At 41.1% G+C, this 21,343-nt stretch overlaps 1 protein-coding gene across 1 annotated transcript in view; it reads right to left on the bottom strand.

Moving 5' to 3' along the window:
* T265_01810 (hypothetical protein) overlaps positions 1–21,343 on the bottom strand; it is a gene marked incomplete at both ends in the record, with an annotated part of 128,794 nt that overhangs the window by 8,119 nt on the left and 99,332 nt on the right. The window contains 4 exons of the mRNA XM_009165920.1: positions 5,073–5,180; positions 5,445–5,544; positions 11,248–11,366; positions 18,911–18,969. Of these exons, the coding sequence (XP_009164184.1) occupies positions 5,073–5,180; positions 5,445–5,544; positions 11,248–11,366; positions 18,911–18,969 (386 nt within the window). The remainder of the gene's footprint in view (positions 1–5,072; positions 5,181–5,444; positions 5,545–11,247; positions 11,367–18,910; positions 18,970–21,343) is intronic.

Genomic DNA, 21,343 nt, shown 5'->3' with positions numbered 1-21,343 from the left:
TCATGCATTGTACAGATTTGGATGGCTCACAAAATAAATCGTAATCATTGTCAACGTAATCGTTCAGTTGTCACATCCCTTCGGTGTCTAACTGCCGTGACAGAAGTACAAGGAACATGGAGTTAATCACTGTCTCATCTGTTCATGCATTGTACAGATTTGGATGGCTCACAAAATAAATCGTAATCATTGTCAACGTAATCGTTCAGTTGTCACATCCCTTTGGTGTCTAACTGCCGTGACAGAAGGGTTGCCCAAGCCTAGACAAAAGCAGTCGAGCTGTCGGGTTTCGGTTCAACTCAGGACCTGCCGGTCAGTAAGCTCTCACGTTAACCACTGAGGTATTTCAATCTCAATGAGGGTCTCTTAGTAGGGTAACAACGTGCATCAGGATACCGCACCTCCGCATTGCAAGCAGATGTCATTGCAGTTGCTAATGGCGGCACAAAGGAAGGCAAATAAGAAATTGTCCAGTGCGTAACTTCTTGCCGCAATGGGCTCCAAGTAGGTCGATAAAGGACACGCTTGGGGCCCTCTGCTTATCGGCTGACACTAAAAATCATCCACGATTTGCACGCAGAAGAAAGCGGCTAATTCGGGTGGTTTGGTGTTCCGATTAAAGCTTCATTTTCCGTTGTTTTATGTCAGTTTGACGCAAGACATAATGATTTACTATGCCTATTTAATTCTTGCTTTGTTCTAACTTGCGTGTACTTTTCCGATGTGAAATTTTATGCTGATTCTAGGTTGCATTTGGTTTGCTTTTAATGACGAATAGTGACTGATCCAAACACTTCTCTCTTACCCCTGAAACAACCAACCTATTCATTCCAACTACTTGTTTACCTTCACAGAACAGTGATGAAAAGCATTTTCATTGAATGAGCTTCATATCAAATGTCTATATACTTAACGGCATGTTGCTCAAGACATACAGTTTTAGTTCTGCGGTGGTAGGTCTCTCCCCATTATTGGCATATCGACTGTGCGTACATATCCACTGGTGTGAATAATGGAGCTTGTACAGCGTAGCCAGCACAGAGTAAAGAATCTGGCGTAGAGCCGGTTGTGAATGCGACGAATACAAGGAGGTTAGTCATTCGTATTGACACGTTCCAAGCGGACACAGCACGTGCATGTCTGCCGTTTCGTTCCACTGGAAGTATGGGTCTAGTCGACCAGACGAAGCAGTGGAGGAATAATATCCAAACTTGACCACCCGCCCAGCAGTGAACAAACGTGCATGTGCTGTTTACATCACGTCGGTTGTCGGGTAACTGCACTAAATTGTCTATTGCGATAGTCATTCGAATTATTAGAATGAGCGTTAGGGTAAGTTACGTGAAGCGCATGAAGAAAAATACACGTTTGAACTTATGTACGATACTCGGACAGATGAGAAGCCAGCAGTTTTTTAGGATAAACCAAAGAGGTACTTTAACCAAATAGGGGTGTTGTTTCAATATGTTGGGGAAAAACTCGTCTCGCGTCCACCTTGTGGATGCCATCTAAAAAATTTCTTTTAAGTAACGGTAGGTAACAGGAAGTCCCAAATCAACGGACCGCAAGGGTAGTCGATTTCAAAGAACTCAGTAAGGCACGTCACCAAAGGGTTACGATGCTATCTGCTCCCATGGACACACTTCATAACACCAAAGGGTGAATCTACAGCACTACCCGTAAAATCGGTATCCTCTTGACTGAGGAAAATCTGTTTCAAGAAGACGGAAAACTGACTTTATATCATTCTTGTTTGTGAATGGCCCTACCCTAAAAGCCTATATATTCCTGCAACAACTGTTCAGAATTACGTGAGAAAAATTATGTGCTGCCGATGGAATGAGAATTGTCACGATAACTCCCATATATAAGGCCTGTCCACCAAGTGTTACACCAGCATTCTGTCCCATCTAATGTATCCCGCTTTACTGAAAGCGAGCCTTCCCCATAACCTGGGCCACACCAATCACGGTGTCTGAGCATGGACGCAGACGTAGTATAATGCAGGTGCATTCAGCTTGCATTAGCGAAGTGATATAATCCATTTCTGATGAGTTCTATAAGTGTGAAACTTGAGTCCAGTGTTCTCCCTATTTGAAGCAAGTGTTCAAACGATCAACCGCTTGTTAGTAACTCTCACTAGTGAGCTTGGCGTGCCTCACTTTCTGCAAATACTCCTTGTAAACTGGGGAACGGGAGAATTAGATTTAACATTCGGACGCGGATCGTGGTCAACAGGCACGTTCTGAAATAACGAACTTTTCGTTATTCAGGACAAAGACTCACATGCGGTTTCACGCTACAACTAGTCCATTCACATGTCTTAAGGCTGAGCAAATAGATCCCAACAATTATTGCGAAAACCACTATCAAAGATTACACAACACCTCAAGTAAAATGCACAACACATTCTGATATAGAGGTTTCCCACTGCACATAATAAGAAGCGTCAGTTAACCTATTTCGGAATTCGTTCGTTTTACTTTTTTCTCAGAGCTCTTCTGTGGTATATGGTTTCGTCAATCTCCCCGGATTTTCACTCCCTGGCCCCAATTACCGTACTGTCAACTTGCGATTGAAGATAGCTGACAGCGTCTCCTTCATTCATTCGACATATTCTGACACTGAGCTTATCCTCGAAATCTTATTAGTTCTGATCAAGTCTTGGAAAGCGTCGATAGTGTGTAGATATAAAGGTGTAGACGGTTTATCTTTCTTGTTCCAAACAGAATCTACGGTTAGGGGTTAAATGTGATCCCACAGATGATGGGAACACCAGTAGTTCTGAGAGTTCGCAAGTCTATTCAAAATGCATGTGACGACAGTCCGGTCAGCATGGTTTCTAATCCACTTCGCACTCTCTTTCAATTGACTTGGGTTAGAAGAAGCCTTTTGCCGTCCCACATTAATAGTGTTTAACTTAGGTCAAGTTCACATTCTCCAGACTGATGATGACGTATCGTTTGCTAGCGTGCAAGGCTGTCCGCTTGTGCAGGGAAATCAGCTTGTTAGTCTGCACCGATTCTGAGCTTCTACACTAAATTTCTAACCGATAAAAACCTATTTCCACCTACGAAATCGTAGTTCTTCAAAATATATGCTAAATATGCATTCTTAGCGTAACCTTGATGGCATTCATCATGAAAGCCTTGCCAATGAGAACGAGACACTCGAACTTCAATCAGGACAACAAAATTTCACTGATAAGACATGTTTTGGGGAGAGGCGCTCATTGTATGAAAGTCAAACCGACGGACAGACCAACTACATGATTGAGAGACTCTCGCTATCTACATAAGTCCCGTACGTTGGCATGCCCAATCCCGGCGACACATCATTCAGCTTACCGTAAACAAACTCACTAGACCCTATACGGAAGCCCCTCAAGCCTCGCTGCGTAACAGATGCAATCGAAGTGATTAAAATCCTAGACTCAAATATGATGTGTTCCGTGGAATATAAAACATAAAACTTTTCCACAAGATTTTGGATTTTTTATGCCAATTCATTTCCGCAATACGGTCCACAGGCATCCTCTGTTGAATGGTTCAAAGACCATATTATTCCACTTACCAAAAAAGCCAGTTTAAGCCAAAACGAATATGTGAACATTCCTTTTTGGACAGCTTTCGTCAAAGTTTCTCTCGGTATGACTGAACACAAAGCGAACAAACGTATATGTCTAGCTGCACTTTAAAAGGCCATGCGAACGATTTAGTGATGCAGTGACGAACACTACTGACTACATGTCCGAGTAATATCGAACCAGTCTAATGCTTCTCCACCGCAACCCAGCCGACGCTGAGTTAAAACTTGCTGCACCATCCGGCCGTGTATGCTCGTTTATTCCAGATAATAAAAGAGGTTCACTTGAGGATATAAGATCTCCCATATTCTGCGCAGGTGAGATGTTTACTTTCGTGTCCAATTGTTCAAAATAGGTCTATTGTCGTTGGATGCTTGGTCTTTTTTCGAAGGCGCCTTTCTCCCCGCTGATATTTACTGATCCATAATTAGCCTATGAGAAAAATAAAATATACGCGATATAGGAAACTTCTGTGTGGAAAGTTGTTGCCAGAGTAGCCAGTCGAAGCCTATGATATCCTGATATGGTTCCAATGACTGAAAGATGGGCATAGGAAGACTCGCTCTCGGAATCACCAACTGAGAGATGGAGGATACACATCAGTAGCGCTTTACTTAAGCTCGAACATGACTGACAAGAGAGGGTGCTTTTCGTTAGAGCGATGTCTTTCAGAGGATAAACATTACTGAAGTATGGGTTTCTATAATCATAGCATTCTAGGTACGCACTGGGACTCGTATCGGGCCATTATGTCCTCGATCGGTAGCTTGATTCGGTGGGTATACTCCAGAATTTCGCTCATATATAATTCTTGGATTTAAGGTCGTGCGAAAAACCGGTCAAACTTTGGTGTCATTTCATTTTAGATTGTTTCTATCTGCTCTGATTATCGTATGCTTAGAGCAGATCAAACAATTCAATGTTCTCTTACTAAAATGCACTCAAGTTATCTTCTCTGTCACGGCTGTCACTAAGTCATCCTGCATTTCGTGCATTGCGTACTCAACCTTTTTCACTGTTCTGAAGTGACATTCAATGACGTAATCATCTATACCAATGCGGGACCTGTTCTCAATGCACGTCGACCCGGAATAAGTGCTTGTCGAGCTAAGTCGCAAAGTTCCTATCTGAAAAATAACAAAGGAGATATTGTAAAACGGAGACATTTGATAGAGTTTCGTTAGGTAAAACAGTCAGGAAATAACGAATGACTGCCGTTCAAAGCACTGTGTATAAATTAGGCATGATGTGTCAATCAGTCGCGTGTGCTGGAGCAATTATAGTATGATTACCGAGAAATTCGGGAGATCACTGTGTTTGTATCCTTGCACGTTTCAGCCGTACAAATGAGTGTGGTCGCCACACGTTCAACCTTTTTCCCGAGACACCATTTAATATCATATTCCAATGGTTTTGATAAAATTCTAACCACAAAGGGGTCTTGTATTAATTTAATCTCTTTATAGTGTCTCTTTCGTCCACTCACTTTACTCTGCGGACAAGAATATGTCCTTTTCTAGATTCTTTCGCGTGAGGATTGATAAGCGACTCAACACGGATTTGCTTTAAATCATCAAATGAAGACGCGTGATGTCTGTGAAGAAAAACATCGTTTTGCAAAGTGACCTGATGTTTGACCACAAGGGATTTAACGTATATTCAATGAAGCGCCCCGCTATAAATTGTCAAGAGAATGTAACACCATCCGCATGCGCTTAGTTTTTAAATGGAACTTTAGTATGATGGGAACACTTGGAAGAGACCCAGGAGAGGTAGAACCAATGGCAGGAAGACGAAGAACTTATGTAAAACTTAGAGACAATGTTTTCTGAATTGCTAACCTGTTCGGACAACCCACCTGCTGGTGGATAGTCCTGTAAGTTGACCCACGCAAATATCATTCTCCTCTGAAGAGGGGTGGATGTTGGCCAATGCAAGGGTTTGAAATTCGGTCAAATCTTACAAATAAAAAATGTGCTTGGATCCCATACTATTTGACTATTTATGTGAGTATTGAAACTTACAAATGTACCTTGGATATGGTTTTCTTGCACCATGAACTACGTATCGCGTTAATTCTTCCGTTCGCAGCGCATTCTTTGCAAAGCCGCGAGTAACACCAACTGCGTGACATTCAGAAATGAAAGGTCAACATAAGGATTATGGGAACTGGGAACTGGGAGCTGTGTCTACTTGATAAGCCATGAGAATAAGGATAATTGTATTGGCCTGTCCAAGGGTCTTAGCGCGACTTTCAAGGAGTGTCGGATCAAGAAAATCGTGTGATGTCTGTCATCGACTTTACTGTTTCGCAGAACAGGCGAATGTTGGCCTAAATATTTCGCTCAGTAATTGAGCTCATGCATCTTGTCACACTCTTGTTTGCCCGTAACAATATTTGTATTGAATTCCACGTCTTCTATTGTACGATCGTATTTTCGGACAGGAATAGTCTTAACTGATCGTCGGATGAGGTATACTTTCGCACTTTGTGAGCATTCGAACTGCACAGTTGTATGTGTGTTCACAATACCGGTAGGTTTATACCTAAATTTACTGAAGTCAATTGTAAGTCTTGACGTTGAGGTCACTCACGAATCTCTGGAATTTTTTGTTGCTTAAGAACTGGTAATTATAAAAAGGACAATAAGGCAAAAAAATTAAAAGAACCTACAGACGACAAATACGATGGAGTGATGGAAATAAATAAAGTCATCTGGATCTTAAAACTTGTGAAAACTCGCAGCTGATTAATTTCAGTGGAATCACCAAGAGATCGGAGAAAGTTACTCGATAAGTTGACGAATTTGTCTTTTTATTTTTAAATGGACTGATTCATGACATTTTTTATTGATTTTGTAAATGCCATACAGATTTGCACGATGTATACTGACGGCCGAAAAATACTTTAAATTAATACGAACTTAAGATACTTATCATAGGACTAATTTAAAAGCTGTTAGTCATCGACTTTCAATTACTCCGTTTGACCTGTTGATGACGGGCGGAGCCCAGAGGTTCACAATAGTATGATTAGATTAGTTTTAACCTATTTTGTGTAGATTGGAACATGTGTTCAACGTCATAATTTGGCCATCTGTGATGGTCTTCCTGGCGGGTGGCCTCATCAAGGGTCCAACTCTAACTTAAAAGCTATAGTTAGTTGAATCTTTCCATTCACAGAAGGGGGAATTTCTCCCCTCAATCAGTTAAACAACTACGAGCATCAAACTATGAGGCTGCCAGCATCTTAGTATTTAGCTCACAGTAATATGCTTGCAAAAATACATGCTCTGAATGTTTCGAAACCGGGTTGAGGAATTAGTGATCTGCGACCAGTTTCCCAAGTATTTTCATTTCGCCTGCAAAGGGGGGCTCTTTTAAGGGCCGACAGAAGGGCTAGTTTGTTTTACACATGAAAATATGAGACATATTTAATTTCGGTTTCTCAGCCAGGTGCACGAATCGCTTAATGAATCAGTAGCTTTTTGAAGACAAACATTTTGATGAGGTTTTGAGAGCTTTCACGGCATCATGCCAGGTGTTTAATGAGTGCCATTTATTGGCAATTAAATGGGGATGACATTGTCAATGGGGTGAAAGTCAGAGTGCCTTTGCTCCATTAGATTCCGAAAAGACGTAAAATATTGGGGGTAATCCTGTGTTTGCTCTTGGGTTCATTTGCAACTGGTGTTCACCAGGAACCAATGTGTTCTTCACAGAAGACCTCGGTTTCAAGCAGTTACGTATTCCAATGTTGGCGCTGAGTATATGGTTATTTATGACAATCTGTAACGCATCCATTATTTTTTGCTGTTCCACTTACCCCATGTTTGTAACTGGAAAGAAATATGGAATTACCTGTGATTTTTTTATCCCAGACTTTCAACCGCGTGCTGCCGACAGTTCACAAACTGTTGTTTGTTGATAACAGAAGTACAGCAGTAATTCGTAAGTGCCGTGGAGCATAAATCTGAACAATCGTCACTCCAAGATCCAGTTAACATGTGAAAAAGTGATCTGGAGTATGTAACAGATGGATGAGTGGCGCTCCATCCTGCCTACGTGAGAACCGATCAGATTGCCGCTTGTGGCAGAAGGTATAGTCTGCAAATGCCAGCAAGGACAGTCCGACTATAAAATCTCGCTGGAGTCTTGTGAAATGCAAATTGCAGATGATTCTTAAACAAGGAGGAACAAACTGTACAGAGGTTTTGGCTTTCAAGCACAGATTGGCTTCACTTTATGACGAGAATTTGATTGTTTGCGATTTCGAAAAATGCAGTTTTAAAAAGTTACCTAAAACACAAGGTACATGTTGTATAGGCGCACACATGTACAGTCGTACTAGGAATAAGGTGACTGTAGAGACAGCAGAGGATATCACAGACCATAGAAACGAAAAGCCTTTTCTCATATCGTGTCATTATATATTGTACTTCAGCCAGACAGCGTTTAGGAAAAAGAGCGGGGGTACATGGGTCTTCAAACACAGGAGGTTGAAAAGTAAGTAAAAAAATTGTAATAAGATTATGCCTACATTCATCTTCGGAACAAGTAACGTGTGGCAGAATAAAGGGGGAAAGATGTTGCACAATTCGCGGTTAGAATCAAGCGTCATTTAGCCAGTGCATTTTTGCTTGACGCAGACAAATGAGAAATTGAGTTCTCATTGTCCGAGTTGTCGGGCAGCCACATGTCTACTAAGGAGCTTTTGCTTATGTGGTACGTTCTGTGGTAAGTTGCAATAATTTAAAAGTTTGGGTGTTTCGCCCACAAAATTCTAGCCTTTGCAATTCTTACCTATCAATCCAATTTTTCTGAAATTCGGCAGAGCACTTCGATAAACGGGGGAGAATCATTTCAAATACGAATAACCTATTTCGAGCCGGATGGTCAGGACAGAGCCGCAAAAACTGGTGACGCTAATAAAGTTGCCGACATCATGTATTACTTTGAGAAGTCCTGTGGAATCCGGAAGCTTTTGATTAGCATGACTTAATCAAACAAGTATTTGTTCGTTCGCCATGTCCCTCTGTCAACACCGAAGAAGAACAATAGGCGTACATCAAATACTGGGAGAGCTGCAATAGGTCTACTTGATTAAGATGTTCTCCAACTTCAGGGTTTATTTTCTATAACCTGACAGCAGGTATTTCATATTCCGCTTTAAATGTACTCCGTTTTGGACGTAACACAAATACTCGTAAGGCTACTGAAAAATTCTTTGATAGCACACCACCGATTTCGCCCTTCTCGGAGTTCATCAGGTTGGCGCAATTCTCGAGTTTTCGTCAACCTTATATTTTATTTGAACACAAGTCGCACGAAGTTAGCAAAATACAGTGATCTACAAACAAGTCTGGCTTCACGAGAGACTTACCTGGAGTCCAGCTCCATCTCTCCTTTATGACGTTTTCCAATCGGTCTGAAGATCTCAGTGCTCACTTGAAGCGTCAGTCATTTGACGGCTTTCTGACCCTCCGCACACTATCAAATCATTTGAAACGTGTGTTTCCCAGAGAGTTTAGATGTAATAAGAAACACTATGCTATTTGGATAGTTGCTTCCATGTGCGTCGCCCCAGAATGAAGCTACCTTTCTGCGATTACCTGTACTAATATCTGTTCATCACCAGGAGAGACCGTACAATTACTCGAAGTTCTATCCTGGAAGCAGTACTAAAATAGTGGGACCGAACTGCTTTAAGGAAGCACTCATCTTTGGAAGACTCTACAATCTGTCCAGAAACTGGCCGTCCCTTCAGCTTCCGTAGCAGATCATATGATCTCGTGACATTCGCGAAATGAAGTTATCACCCAACACACGCCCGATACACATTTTCCACAACGTATCTGTGTATCTATATTGGCAGATGTGCTGTTTAAGTACGTATTAATCGAAGTCATTATGAACCTGCTTGTTAGGATCTGTAATCCAATTTTAGAATTTTTCTGACCTTGCTTATCCTTTATCTGTCGACGTTACAACATATTTGTTCCCTTTCCTTTGTGTTGCTGCTGATCAGTTGAGCCATTTCTCTTCGATCTTGCAGTACATCATCAGAAGATAACTCGCTCACATGTACAAGTAGTAAAGACCTGACATCCATTCGCGTTTATTGGAGCCTTTTAGTAGTGAATTCAAAATGATCATTTTGGGTTTTTTATGCTCAATATTCAGTCGAGATGCATTAGCTGCTTTCGAATACCCTGCCCCTAGAAGCCTCCTCTTGAATGACGGCGCATGAACACCCTACGGTCGATGGGACAGCGTCACACCAGTACAAGTGTGGATACGATTGTACTTCAAAAGTTGTTAAAAATTTGTAAGTTTCCGAACCACAAACAATCTGGTTTGATTTAAGTAACCATAGAACCCCCCCGAGCGACACGGTGGAATTGGTTTTCTCCAAATTAGATAAAGTAATCCGACGTACCGGGTTTCAAGACTGAATGGAAACCACGGAAATCCCGATGAGGAATGAAAAATAGATTCATATGATCAAATAACGATGCCGTTTTGTGCAGTTACAACCAGGCGTGGCTTGGTTCGAGTTCGGTATGCGATTAGCACCTATGCATGACCTGGACATTTTGAAGGAAACTCGGACTGGTTATCCGTGATTGGCCTCAAATTTCAATGCCAGAACTGGAAAACACTGATGCAAATGACAACAACATACTTAACAAGTACTCTCCAGTTTTGCAGTTTGTGCTCTAGAAGCATAAGCTGCTTGCAAGGGCCTTAGTACATTTACTGGGACTGGTTATCCGTGGTTGGCCTCCAATTTCAATGCTAGAACTGGAAAGCACTGATGCGAACGACAACATACCTAACAAGTACTCTCCAGTTTTGCAGTTTATGCTGTAGAAGCATAAGCTACTTGCAAGGGCTTTAGCAAATGGAAGACGCCTATGTGAAATTAGTTCATGCTGAAATGGGTGAGCAGTTGGAAAATCAGTTTGATACTCCTCCTTCGAGGCACGAAAGTCAGTAAAAAAATATTTTTACAGATTTTCAAGATATTTTAATTTTCCTAGTTGGATATCGGGTCTGTCCTGCATGTTACTCATTTGTGTGTAAGGTTTCCCAAAACGTGTCCGGCGTGTAAATTTTCGGACAGCGCGAGCGTTAGATTATGTCCATGTGGTGTACATGTTTATCCGTCGGGACACGGTTTTTGTATGACATCGACTTCCGTCGTGGCCCATGTGACATGTCGTATTGACGCCGTAATTGTTGCATACCTACTAAAGTTCTTTATAGATAATGTAGAATAGTTTTTATAGAGGAGTGTTGAATCTTCAATTTGATCAAGTCAACTGTGAGAAAGTGGCAGCAGTACACGTTGGCTTGGAGTGAGTGGATAATCGAGTCAGGCCATAAATGCAATCCTCCTATAAGGACAAGTTCAGTTCGATCGTTTCAAGTAAGTGCTACGATTGGGATGTGCTTAATAAGAGTCTAATTATTTGGATTTACCGATTTTTTGGTACACAAAGATCGGTAAAATCATAGCACCTATTCTAATTTATTTACTGTAGCGTAAATTCCACATTGAGATCTTTGTAACGGTGTGAAGTTTCGTCTTGCTGTTCAGTTGAAATGAAAAGCGCATCGCTCGAGAAAAACTTTATTAGGTTTCAGGAGCCACTTACTAGACGGAATTGGAGAAGACGGTGTGTCTGCCAGAGCTCGGAGTACAGGTGACTTCGCGGGACCACTATTGCACTGTCCAAACAGTTGGCAGTTAAAGGTAGTAGACACTTCCAAGCCCCTGATCAAAACGTCAGTAGAAAGCAGATTCTTTCATTAGGGTGATTGTCACAGACCACAGAACGTTCCTCTAACCTTACCTAATCGTGCGACCTAGGAACGCGAATGAAACCAGGTGTATTTTGACGAAGGCTTTCCTTTTGCGGAAACCAGAGTGGATTGATGCGACCGGGACATCGAGTGAATCAACATTAGCTTGAAACGTTCAGAAGCCGTGTTTTGTTCTTTAGGCGATCTAATCTCGAGAAATAAGAGGTTCTTATTCAGTGAAGATAAGACGACAAGCGTTTACACTGTTCGGAAAATGCAAAGGATACTTTACAATGCTGACTTCGTTGACGCAACAGTCAATATCAGTGGAAAAAAGAATGAATTGGCAGGACTTTAAGCGCACAATTTCTTCAAAGTAGATTAGTAAAAGCTCGTAAAACCTTTTCAAGAGGTGAAAAATGATCCTCTTGCTGTTGGTTTACGTTCGAATTGGTGTGAATCCACATCTGCTCTAGTTGAACAATTTGTAACTATTTGTAAAAAATGATCACTCAGTTATTTAAGGTTGGCAGTCGAATCGCAGCTAATGTACCTTAACTCTCAGTAAATTGGTGGACGACCAGGAAACAGATCCAGAGGAAGCGATCGAGCAGGGAAATCTCAAAAAGACAGGAGGAAGTACAGTATACTTGCCTCAGTTAATGAGGTTTCGCGAATAATTAGTTAGTTCCTCATAGCACACAGGTCTATGGTCCGTCATATCGGGTTTGTATTTGATATCTAGAAGATTGAATAAGACAGCTGTACGCATTGCATATCGGCTCGTTAGCACCAAATTAACAACACCAAACAAAACAGACACGATACTCTCTACGAAATATAGGCAGTCACATTGTCACTGACTGATCAGTCATTAAAGAGAAATGGTGTACATGGCACGCCCAGGTATACCAGGTGGTTGAGCAGTTTTCTTTTGGATACAGTAAAGGCTTGAATAGAATGATTTTTAGGGTTCTATCGATGCGGGATCTAGTGGATGAACAGAGTGAACAGAGTGGATAAAATAGCTGATCCGTGACCGAAAAACTCGCCAATAGTTGACTGCGGCAGCTTATGGTCGGTTAGCTCTCCCGAGCTCTGATCTGTTTTAAGCCTTGGTTCCGGAGGGAAATTGTGGTCTTTTAAATAGAGTATTTAGAGAAAATTCTGTATGATGGGGCAGCATAACAATTCCTCAAGCTTCAAACACTGAGAGCAGAAAAGTGATAGCATCAGATCTTTCTTCTCATCACCACACGGGACACGCACGCTAGATTTTTGAGCTTACTTTAGCTGTCCATAAATACCCTGTGGCAGAACGGTTATCGAAAGACAGTAACATATGACCAAAACCGCTCAACTGTGCCACTGAACCAAAAAAAAGCTGTATTCATGAATCTGATTTTCATAGGAGATACCTCAACTGCTCAGACGACTGAACGCCTAACGAACGTACCAATCCGGGTCTCAAGCATAACTCAAGGGTTAACCTCACCTTAAATATAATGAACGAAATTTATCGTAACCGAATTTAACTGTGCATTTAATTGTAGTCAAATTAACGTAGACAGTACCGGTAGATGTTCCACTGTTAGAAAAAGGGAGCACGTTCCTACTTGAGTCCGGAGTCTAATGATAGACCGAAGCTCGGTAAATTTGTACGATCGTAAGAAGTCGCAGTTAACGATGGACAAACATCTTATGGTCACAGATTATCTTGTTGATTTGACCTGGGCTGTTCACTCGTTGCACCTAATATACGATGGAATTTTTACAATCAGTCGATTCAAGCCTTCACTCCAAGCCCAACTGTAACAAGATTTTCCATGCAGGATAACCTGGATATAACAGCTATGCCATTTCTATTTATCAATCCCTGTGTGACTACATCACTGACCGTTTCATAGAACTCGGAAAAATCTATTTAGTGTTCTTGTTTTTCTGAGAACTGCACACAAAATATCTCTGTCTTTTGACTGCGTTATTTAACCCACTGAGGGATATACAGTTGTTTCAAATTAGAGGTAAATATATATTTGTATAACAACTAATCTACAACTGTATTACACTTAAGGGGATCAATCAATCAATCAATCAATAATCAAATCAATCAATCAATCAATCAATCAATCAATCAATCAATCAATCAATCAATCAATCAATCAATCAATCAATCAATCAATCATCAATCAATCAATCAATCAATCAATCGGTCAGTCAGTCAGCCAATCAATCCACCAATCAAATAATTAACCAGTCGTTCAGCTATAGCATGTTTTCGGTGCCCAGCTTTACCATCAAACCCGAGGGTTGAGATGAAGGCAGGTTGCCTGGAATAATAGAGATCCCAATGTTGGACTCGAACCACAGATTTTTCGGTCAGTGTGTTCGTGCCTCAGTCAGTGAACCTAGAAAAGAGCTGTCTAGATTCCGCAGTGTGGTTGAAAGCATGAATCATCTGGTTAGTAAGTTCCAGCCCCAACCAGTGAGCCACTTATTTTCAGTCAGTGATATGTCTGTATTTCATTCTGGAGAGAAAACAGTAAAATACAGGCAGATTCCTGACTTGAATGTTGCTGAGTTTACAGATAACAGATAACCATAGATATCACGAATCTCTCCCGATAGAAAACTTTGAAAGAAGGTGACCAATGTCTCACTGTAGCACTACATTCATAAAAACTCCGTATTGTCTGTCAGAAGTACCCTAGGTGCCTATCATGTACTTACGTCTACTTCCGACAAATTGGTCTTGTTTTTTGAATTTCCACCAAAGCAAGAGGGAAGCTGAGGTGCAACATCTCTCGGAATTGTATATTAGTCCTCTTGCTTTTGGAAAGTCACCGGATGAACTTCTGTGTGTGAGCTGTAGTTGATTTCCATGCACTGGTAAACAGTAAATTTCGGAAGCATCAATGATAACGGTGTCAAAAAGCAGGCATTTCTTCAGCCGGTCATCAGGTTGACGCATTTATGAGAATGGATAAATTCATACTGAATGAAAGTGGGTTCTTTTTGCTATTGAGCTCGGTACCGACTATCTTCCACCGAAATAACCAAGGCCATAAGGTGTCAGCAAAGCAGGACAAAGTAAAAGTAAACGTATGAATACATAGGTTATTGCAACTTGCCAGTTCCTGAACATAATTCAAAACGAATGCTAATTTGAAGAATTATTTAGCCAGAGACCACGTGTTCAGAGGTTTATGCAAGAACATATATTTTTCCGAATGTAGAAAAGGTGACAGGAATTCTTCTTTTCAAATGAGAAAAACGTGAGCGTTTCCGTCCTATTAGATTCTAGCTTTGCTTTGGGTTAATCCTCTGATAAAGGAATACCTCATGGCCTAGGTGCATCACGGTGGTGACTTTTACAACGGGTGCTTCGGAATCACCATACCAACTTATATCCCCTTTGAAACCACAAAACGTTAGTGAAAAGTAGCACAGGAAAGGATTAAAAACCGTAAATAGTTTCCTAATTCTGCCACTAGAAACATCATCCACCTGAATCAAACTAATTTACGTTATGACAATCTCGAGGACTTCATCTCTTAAAAAGAGACCAAGTATAGGACTACAACTATGGCATCAAGTAGCACATCAGTGATATTTTGAGAACACCTTGGGGAAGATGCTCTTTTAGTTCAAGATGTTTGAAGCGAGAACAGTCACGAATGATCATGCCGAGATTTGTTTCAGAAACAACCAATAGGTCTGAGGAGCCTTCTGCAAAGAGAGCTTCTGCAAGAGAGACAGGAGATATGTTACCAGAGGCGTAAAGCATTCGAATGCGACATCTGATATCATCAACCTCAATTTTCAGCAGGCCAGAAAAACCACAGAAGTACAATCTGAGTCTGGCAATAATAACAGTCAGTCAAGATGGAGAGTACAGAGTGATATGGTAAAAGCCTGAAGAACGGAGTGACGCAATTCCACACAGATAATCAGTTTCTGAGAGAAATCCATTAACACGTACAAACGGCCGTTTACTTCTGTACCTCAGTTCACAAGTCTGTACAAGCTGTTTTTGAAACTGGGCTTTCTGCTCGCTTGAAGAATCCTCTCCTGCAAACTTTTCTTCCCATTAACCACTATCACTAGCATCATGTTCAACGGATTAAGATGCAGATTTATCGACCCTACGTACTCAGCCGGTGCTCACAAGCTAATAATTAGCCAAATGTTGAAAATATCCTTTACATATTCGCCAAGATCTTCTTCCGGTTAGGTCGTATCTCTGCATCATGTGGGTAAAAATGTACATACTGAATCCCTGTAGACTTCGAGGTATGGCACTTCCATCGAAAATATTGCTGACTCTGTTTCTCATGCCTTAAGTATTACCCCAGTATCAAAATTCCCTTTTATTGAGGTGAAAAACTAACAATCGTCCATGTTTCAAGGTTAATTAATTGATTAAGTTAGCAGTTAATTAATTAATTAAATTAATAAGCGTCCCATAAATAGGTAGCAGTAATTATGGCGTCATCTGGTAGTCAGTCAGCCATCTATTGGGTTTAGCGAAAAGTTGATGGCAGGAAACCGTTTTTGGAGAACCTCATCAAATGCGGCACCATAGAGAACAAAAGCGGCAAAAACAGTAAGACAATCCTCTGGATCTATGGCTTGAATTTTCATTGCTGCAAGCAGGCTGGTAGTGCTCAACCTAAATTTAGGAAGCCGCGTTGCTCTGGTGCCCATGCCTAAAAGATGGATTTGATTTCTGAAATCCAAATCGCTATCCCACTCGAAATCATGTCAAAATGATTCCGGGGAAGGAGGAGCTGAAATTCCTGATATTGAATATGATCCCAAAGTATAACAGACGTCGAGGTAATTTCACATCGTTCAAGTGCCTGTTACACCCATGTGAGAACAAAATTTCAATATGCTTTTTCAAAACAGAACCAAGGAAAATACAACCCACATCTACCTCATCTACAGAGTAGGCTTCACCAAAGAGATATCGTCGGAGTAGTTTATCATGATATTGAGGCGTCACAGAATAATGAGTTATTGTAAAATATAAAAACGAAGGTGACAGAAGGAACCTCAAAGTCAGTTTTACTAAGGCTTGACCTGTACACGATAGCTCTGATTTGCGGAATACATGCGCAAGAGTGACTGAACAGGCCGGTGTATACCCAGTTGCAAAACAACCAAGTTTGTTTCTGCCGTTCGCTGCTCTCAAGATTTGATGTGCAAGGAAGCTCTGCGTGCTGGATGGACCTGACTGATTTGTGAGCGTCCTACACGGGTGGCACATTAGGGACATTAATTGTACCCAGTATGGATTGCGAAGTACAAAAATAGTACCGGACTGTCGAAAAATGTGAGGTTAGATTACGTGGAATCACAAATATAACGACGATAGTTAGCAGTAAGGGGACGTTTAGTGAATAATACGAAGCATAAGTGTGGTAAGAATTATCTAAGTAGCATGAAACAAGTGTATGATACAAGTTACAAAGTTTCTTTCACGTGAAATAATTAATCAACTAATTACTTGAGCGAGTAAATAAATAAGTCATTTGGGATGGCTGAATAATTCAAAACAAGTAATTTTTTGTGAAATACACCGTTTGCACACTAGTTACGTTTTGACCGAAGACTCAGCTTAATCCCGGCTGAACCACTCCTTTATGGTGGTGTGCTGCACAATGGCAGCCTCAGGTTTCATTTGGCTTGATTTGCCTGATATCGCAATATATTTTCTCAGAGGAATGGTACTTAGGAGATTACTGAAAAATCTGCAACAGCCTAGGACTAGTTTCGCCTTTTTTGATCCTCTTCAGATAAGTTTATTTTCAGAGAGATTCAGCTGGAATTCAAATGAGCAAAATCGAACTGGTGTGCAAAGGAAGGTATCTTGCAAGTTGCGCAGAAACCTTGATGTAGATAGAGCATAAATTTGGCGGAAACTGGGGGATCGTACCCATCCGACTAGCCAGAAGACGGTCAAAAGCGATCAAGGACTGTCAGAGAGTTTTCAAAAACTTCACAATTAGTGCTGTGTAAAGGTGGAATGGATAATGCAACTGATATCTTTCAACAATCGGGTTCTAAATCTCTTGGAGGGAACACGTCTGCTGCTTTCGGATCCTTCAAGAGATCGGTAGCCACACAATCGAATTAGCCACTGTTTCCAATCGAAATCCAATGACATTTGGGCAGAAACCAGCGATACCTATCCGCATACTTAGTGCGAAAGGCGATCATGGTTAACTGGTTGTGCGTTTGTTTACTGAGCTCGGCAATTTGTTTGCAAACGTTTTGTCACCAATTGACGTGACATCAACAGTGCGTTGTTAGGGCGCGTGGTGGAGCGTAGCGATATGTTGGTGGTTATGCAGTCAAACAAGCGACCATCTAGGCTACCTGAACTACTAACATTTTCCACTGTAGAGAGAGGACAAACGAATTTTCTTCACGTCAGTTTATATTACATCCCGTAGATCTTATGCATGTTGACCGCCAACCACCCCTCATGAATGCGAATCTGTGAACCTTCTATGTAAGTCAGACAAGTTAATCATCATATCAGACATGTACCATACAACCAGTCGCCACATTTCGAGAAAAAGCGGAGCTAACAAGATGCAGCGATTCAGGCTATGAACCAGTTTTCTCACATTCTGTGAACTTTGCTCTAATCAGGGGAACACTGTGAGTGAGCTGCCCACGAATATGCTTATACTAAACGCAGTGATTGCCGACTGTGTCACAAATACCCTCAGATAATTTACAATTTTTTTACTTCTTAGTGAATTTTCAGTCAGGATACCAAATGGGACGCCACAGTTGACTTTGAATTTCGTTTGTTAGCGACATACATCACTTATATATAACTCAGCATGGATCACCCATCCAATGCTAAAACGTACAGAGATGGGTAATCACCACATACTCACTTTCGCGGCGCCACTTGCCAAACTTGCGACGTTCGAAGCCTGTCCTTTTTCGGAGTACTTCAGTTCGTGACGATGTTGAAGGCCGGGCGTCGAAATCTCACTTTTGGGGACATTAGGCAGAATTAACCAGCTTTCAGTCCTGCACGTTTACACAGTAGCTCCAATCAGGTTAGTCCAACAGCGAGTGATGGGAAACATCTACGAATTCGGTTAAACGTTTAGTCTGTTGGCTAAAGATTGCGAAGGTCCGGCGCGCCCTAGCCTTCCATTCTTTTCAACTTCATGTGACATTCTGTCACAAGAGGCTGTCAGTTAAAGTGCATCTTGTTCTTCTTGTTCTTGGTGGAGTTAAACCAACAATATTTTTATTGTCGTTGAAGCACAAAACAACCCATCAACACTCATCCACTGACTTAGACAGCAAACCTTCGGACAAATTGTGTCAACAACGCAATCGGTAAACAAAACGCAACAGCAGCATGAAGAGCAATGACAACGGACCCGCCGTCTCTGGGATACAAACCGAAAAAACAGCTGTTGACGTCCCAAACTGTCACTGTAACCTGATTGGCCCGGCAGTAAAAACACACACACACACGTGTGTGCATACGCCCCGAGATCCCGTTCAACAAGGTATTTGAACGGACGACAATTCTGCTGCATTAGAATGAAATAACTAATGGGTAAACAACACAGATCATGTCCAGACAATATAGGGGATACTGTCATGCACCTTTGGCGATTTTTTTCTGCTGACAAATACACCAATAATCTGATGCATTAAATTCGGATTCATGCATACTGCTAGGTCCGCCACATTCATTCGGATTTGGTGATCAGCATTGTAGAATATGCAACCGGATAATGTGACAGTATCGCAACCCATCCGATTTGAACCGCTGTACGGAACAGCACATATTGCGATCACTGCACTCATGTTGGGTTTTATAATCATTGGAACAATTGTGGGCAATATGTTCGTCGTGGCCGCCATATTATTGGACCGAAATTTACAAGTGAGTGCTTTTGTGTTGGGTTCTTTTTTGTACAAGGATTTAGGGTTTGTTGCCCGACCGGAGTATCTTTCTCAATGACAGAACAACTTACAGAATAATTAGTAGTAGTTTTTTTACTCAGCTTGTCTCATAATAATGATGCAGTATTCTGGGTCGATCATTGAAGATCTTGAATTTCACTCAAATATCTATATTTATTCAAAAATGCGTAAATCCAAGGATCAGTCAGACATTTTGTTAAGTCAACGATCCAATGGGAAAATAAACTTTATTATAAGACCGACCATTAGTTTGCATTTTGCTGTTTATTTGTGCCCTATCCTATAATTCGGTTGACCCCTACTAATCTTAAGTAATTGTATACAGCATAAATGAATGGCTACGTGAATCAAGTCAATGAGCGGAAGCATCCTCCTTTGGGAGATTGTCAATAAGTCACAATGAAATATGGCTTGGAGGATGGGTGGCGTTATAGCTTGTCTGAGAGCAAATCACACTACTCATTTGGCTGCCGGTGGCTGAACATTTAAGAGCTTAACATTTGTCGGGTGGGTTGCGGGTTAGAAACTCTCTGAGTTCGGTTGCAGTTTCCGAATGACGATAAAACAGCTGCACAGTGTCTTCCAGCTTTTCAGTGCAGAATGTCATTATTGAAAGGGCCAACCATTAACTGCAGGCCCGTAGTCTATCTCAAGATTGAAAACAATACGAAAATTAATTTATGCTGTGTAAAGTTCTACCGGTTGTCTGGCATAAGCTTGTAACTCGGTGAAATGATCCAAAAAGAGCTAGGAGTGATCACTCTAGTCTAGATCAACTCCAAATTGACAGGCTTCCACAACCCGTAATAGACGTAAGTATCTCGTGGTGAATCAGTGAAGAACTGTTATACTGGGCATCAACTCAAGTACTCATTTTTTCACTAAGTACTGAACCGTCTGCACGGCAAACAGCAAAATGTACTGCCGTGACACCGGCAACTTTGATTTGAATCATTCGTCCCTATATTGGAATCATTCCTATAAATGTTGTTCATCTAGTGTGGCCCTGTGGATGTGCACGATTGTGGTTAGTGACAATATGGCTTTCTTCCAAAAAGATGGCACTCGCTGCAGAATATCATGGATTTCTATACTTTAGCAAAATGACAGAGGGTGTTTCCAGGAATACCCAGTCCATTCGTAAATAAGATGGACTACTGTGTTCAGAAAATTATTCAAAGTTTGAGTTCCCTACTCATTTGTGCTGAAAAATATTACCCGTTTGTGGACTAGTGTCGTATTCTAACCATCAGTAGACTGCTGTGTAGTCTTCAGAAAACTAAACCATGAAATAGCAGTGCACTGCAGCTGAATACTTTCCTGTTCCCTATTTGTGTGTCTACAATGGTGCTTCCTTGCTTCTGAGGAACCCTTTTACGACAGAAAAAAATCGGCTGATTTTCAAAACACCTGAATTCCGTAAGATTTAGCTCAGTCTGACCGAAACGACGAGGGATTTTAATGGAATATCACTGCACTGGCGTGCCCAGATTTCTATATCTATATCTATATCTATAATCTATATCTATCTATCCATCCATCTATCTATGTGATTAGGTATCTGCTTGAAGATTAAGGCGGTTATCAAGTATAATACTTAAACAGTAAACTTATATAACTTGTGCTGTAATTTTTTGGTAAACAGGTGCACTTGTAAGTAACTTTCATTCACTTGCAGACAAAAACAAACAGTTCCCTATAAAGACTACTTGTAATAGTGATGAGAAATTTTCGACAACCCATGACTGGTTTTACCATTTTCCGAACTCATCAGGTAGGCGCACTCCACAATTATCGACTAAACTTATGTTCTACCTGATCCCAAATGCCAGGCGATTAGCCAGCTAAACTCATTTGCAAACTACTGTGAGCAAGTGTGAAGCAACATACCCACTATTCACCGTTGCGTGCGCGCTTTAAACTAAAATATATATATATTTATATATATATATTTATATATATAAATATAAATAA

This window comes from Opisthorchis viverrini, assembly GCF_000715545.1.
Source record: "Opisthorchis viverrini unplaced genomic scaffold opera_v5_20, whole genome shotgun sequence".
Lineage (NCBI taxonomy): Eukaryota > Metazoa > Platyhelminthes > Trematoda > Opisthorchiida > Opisthorchiidae > Opisthorchis > Opisthorchis viverrini.
This window is presented reverse-complemented; position numbering and strand designations above follow the sequence as displayed.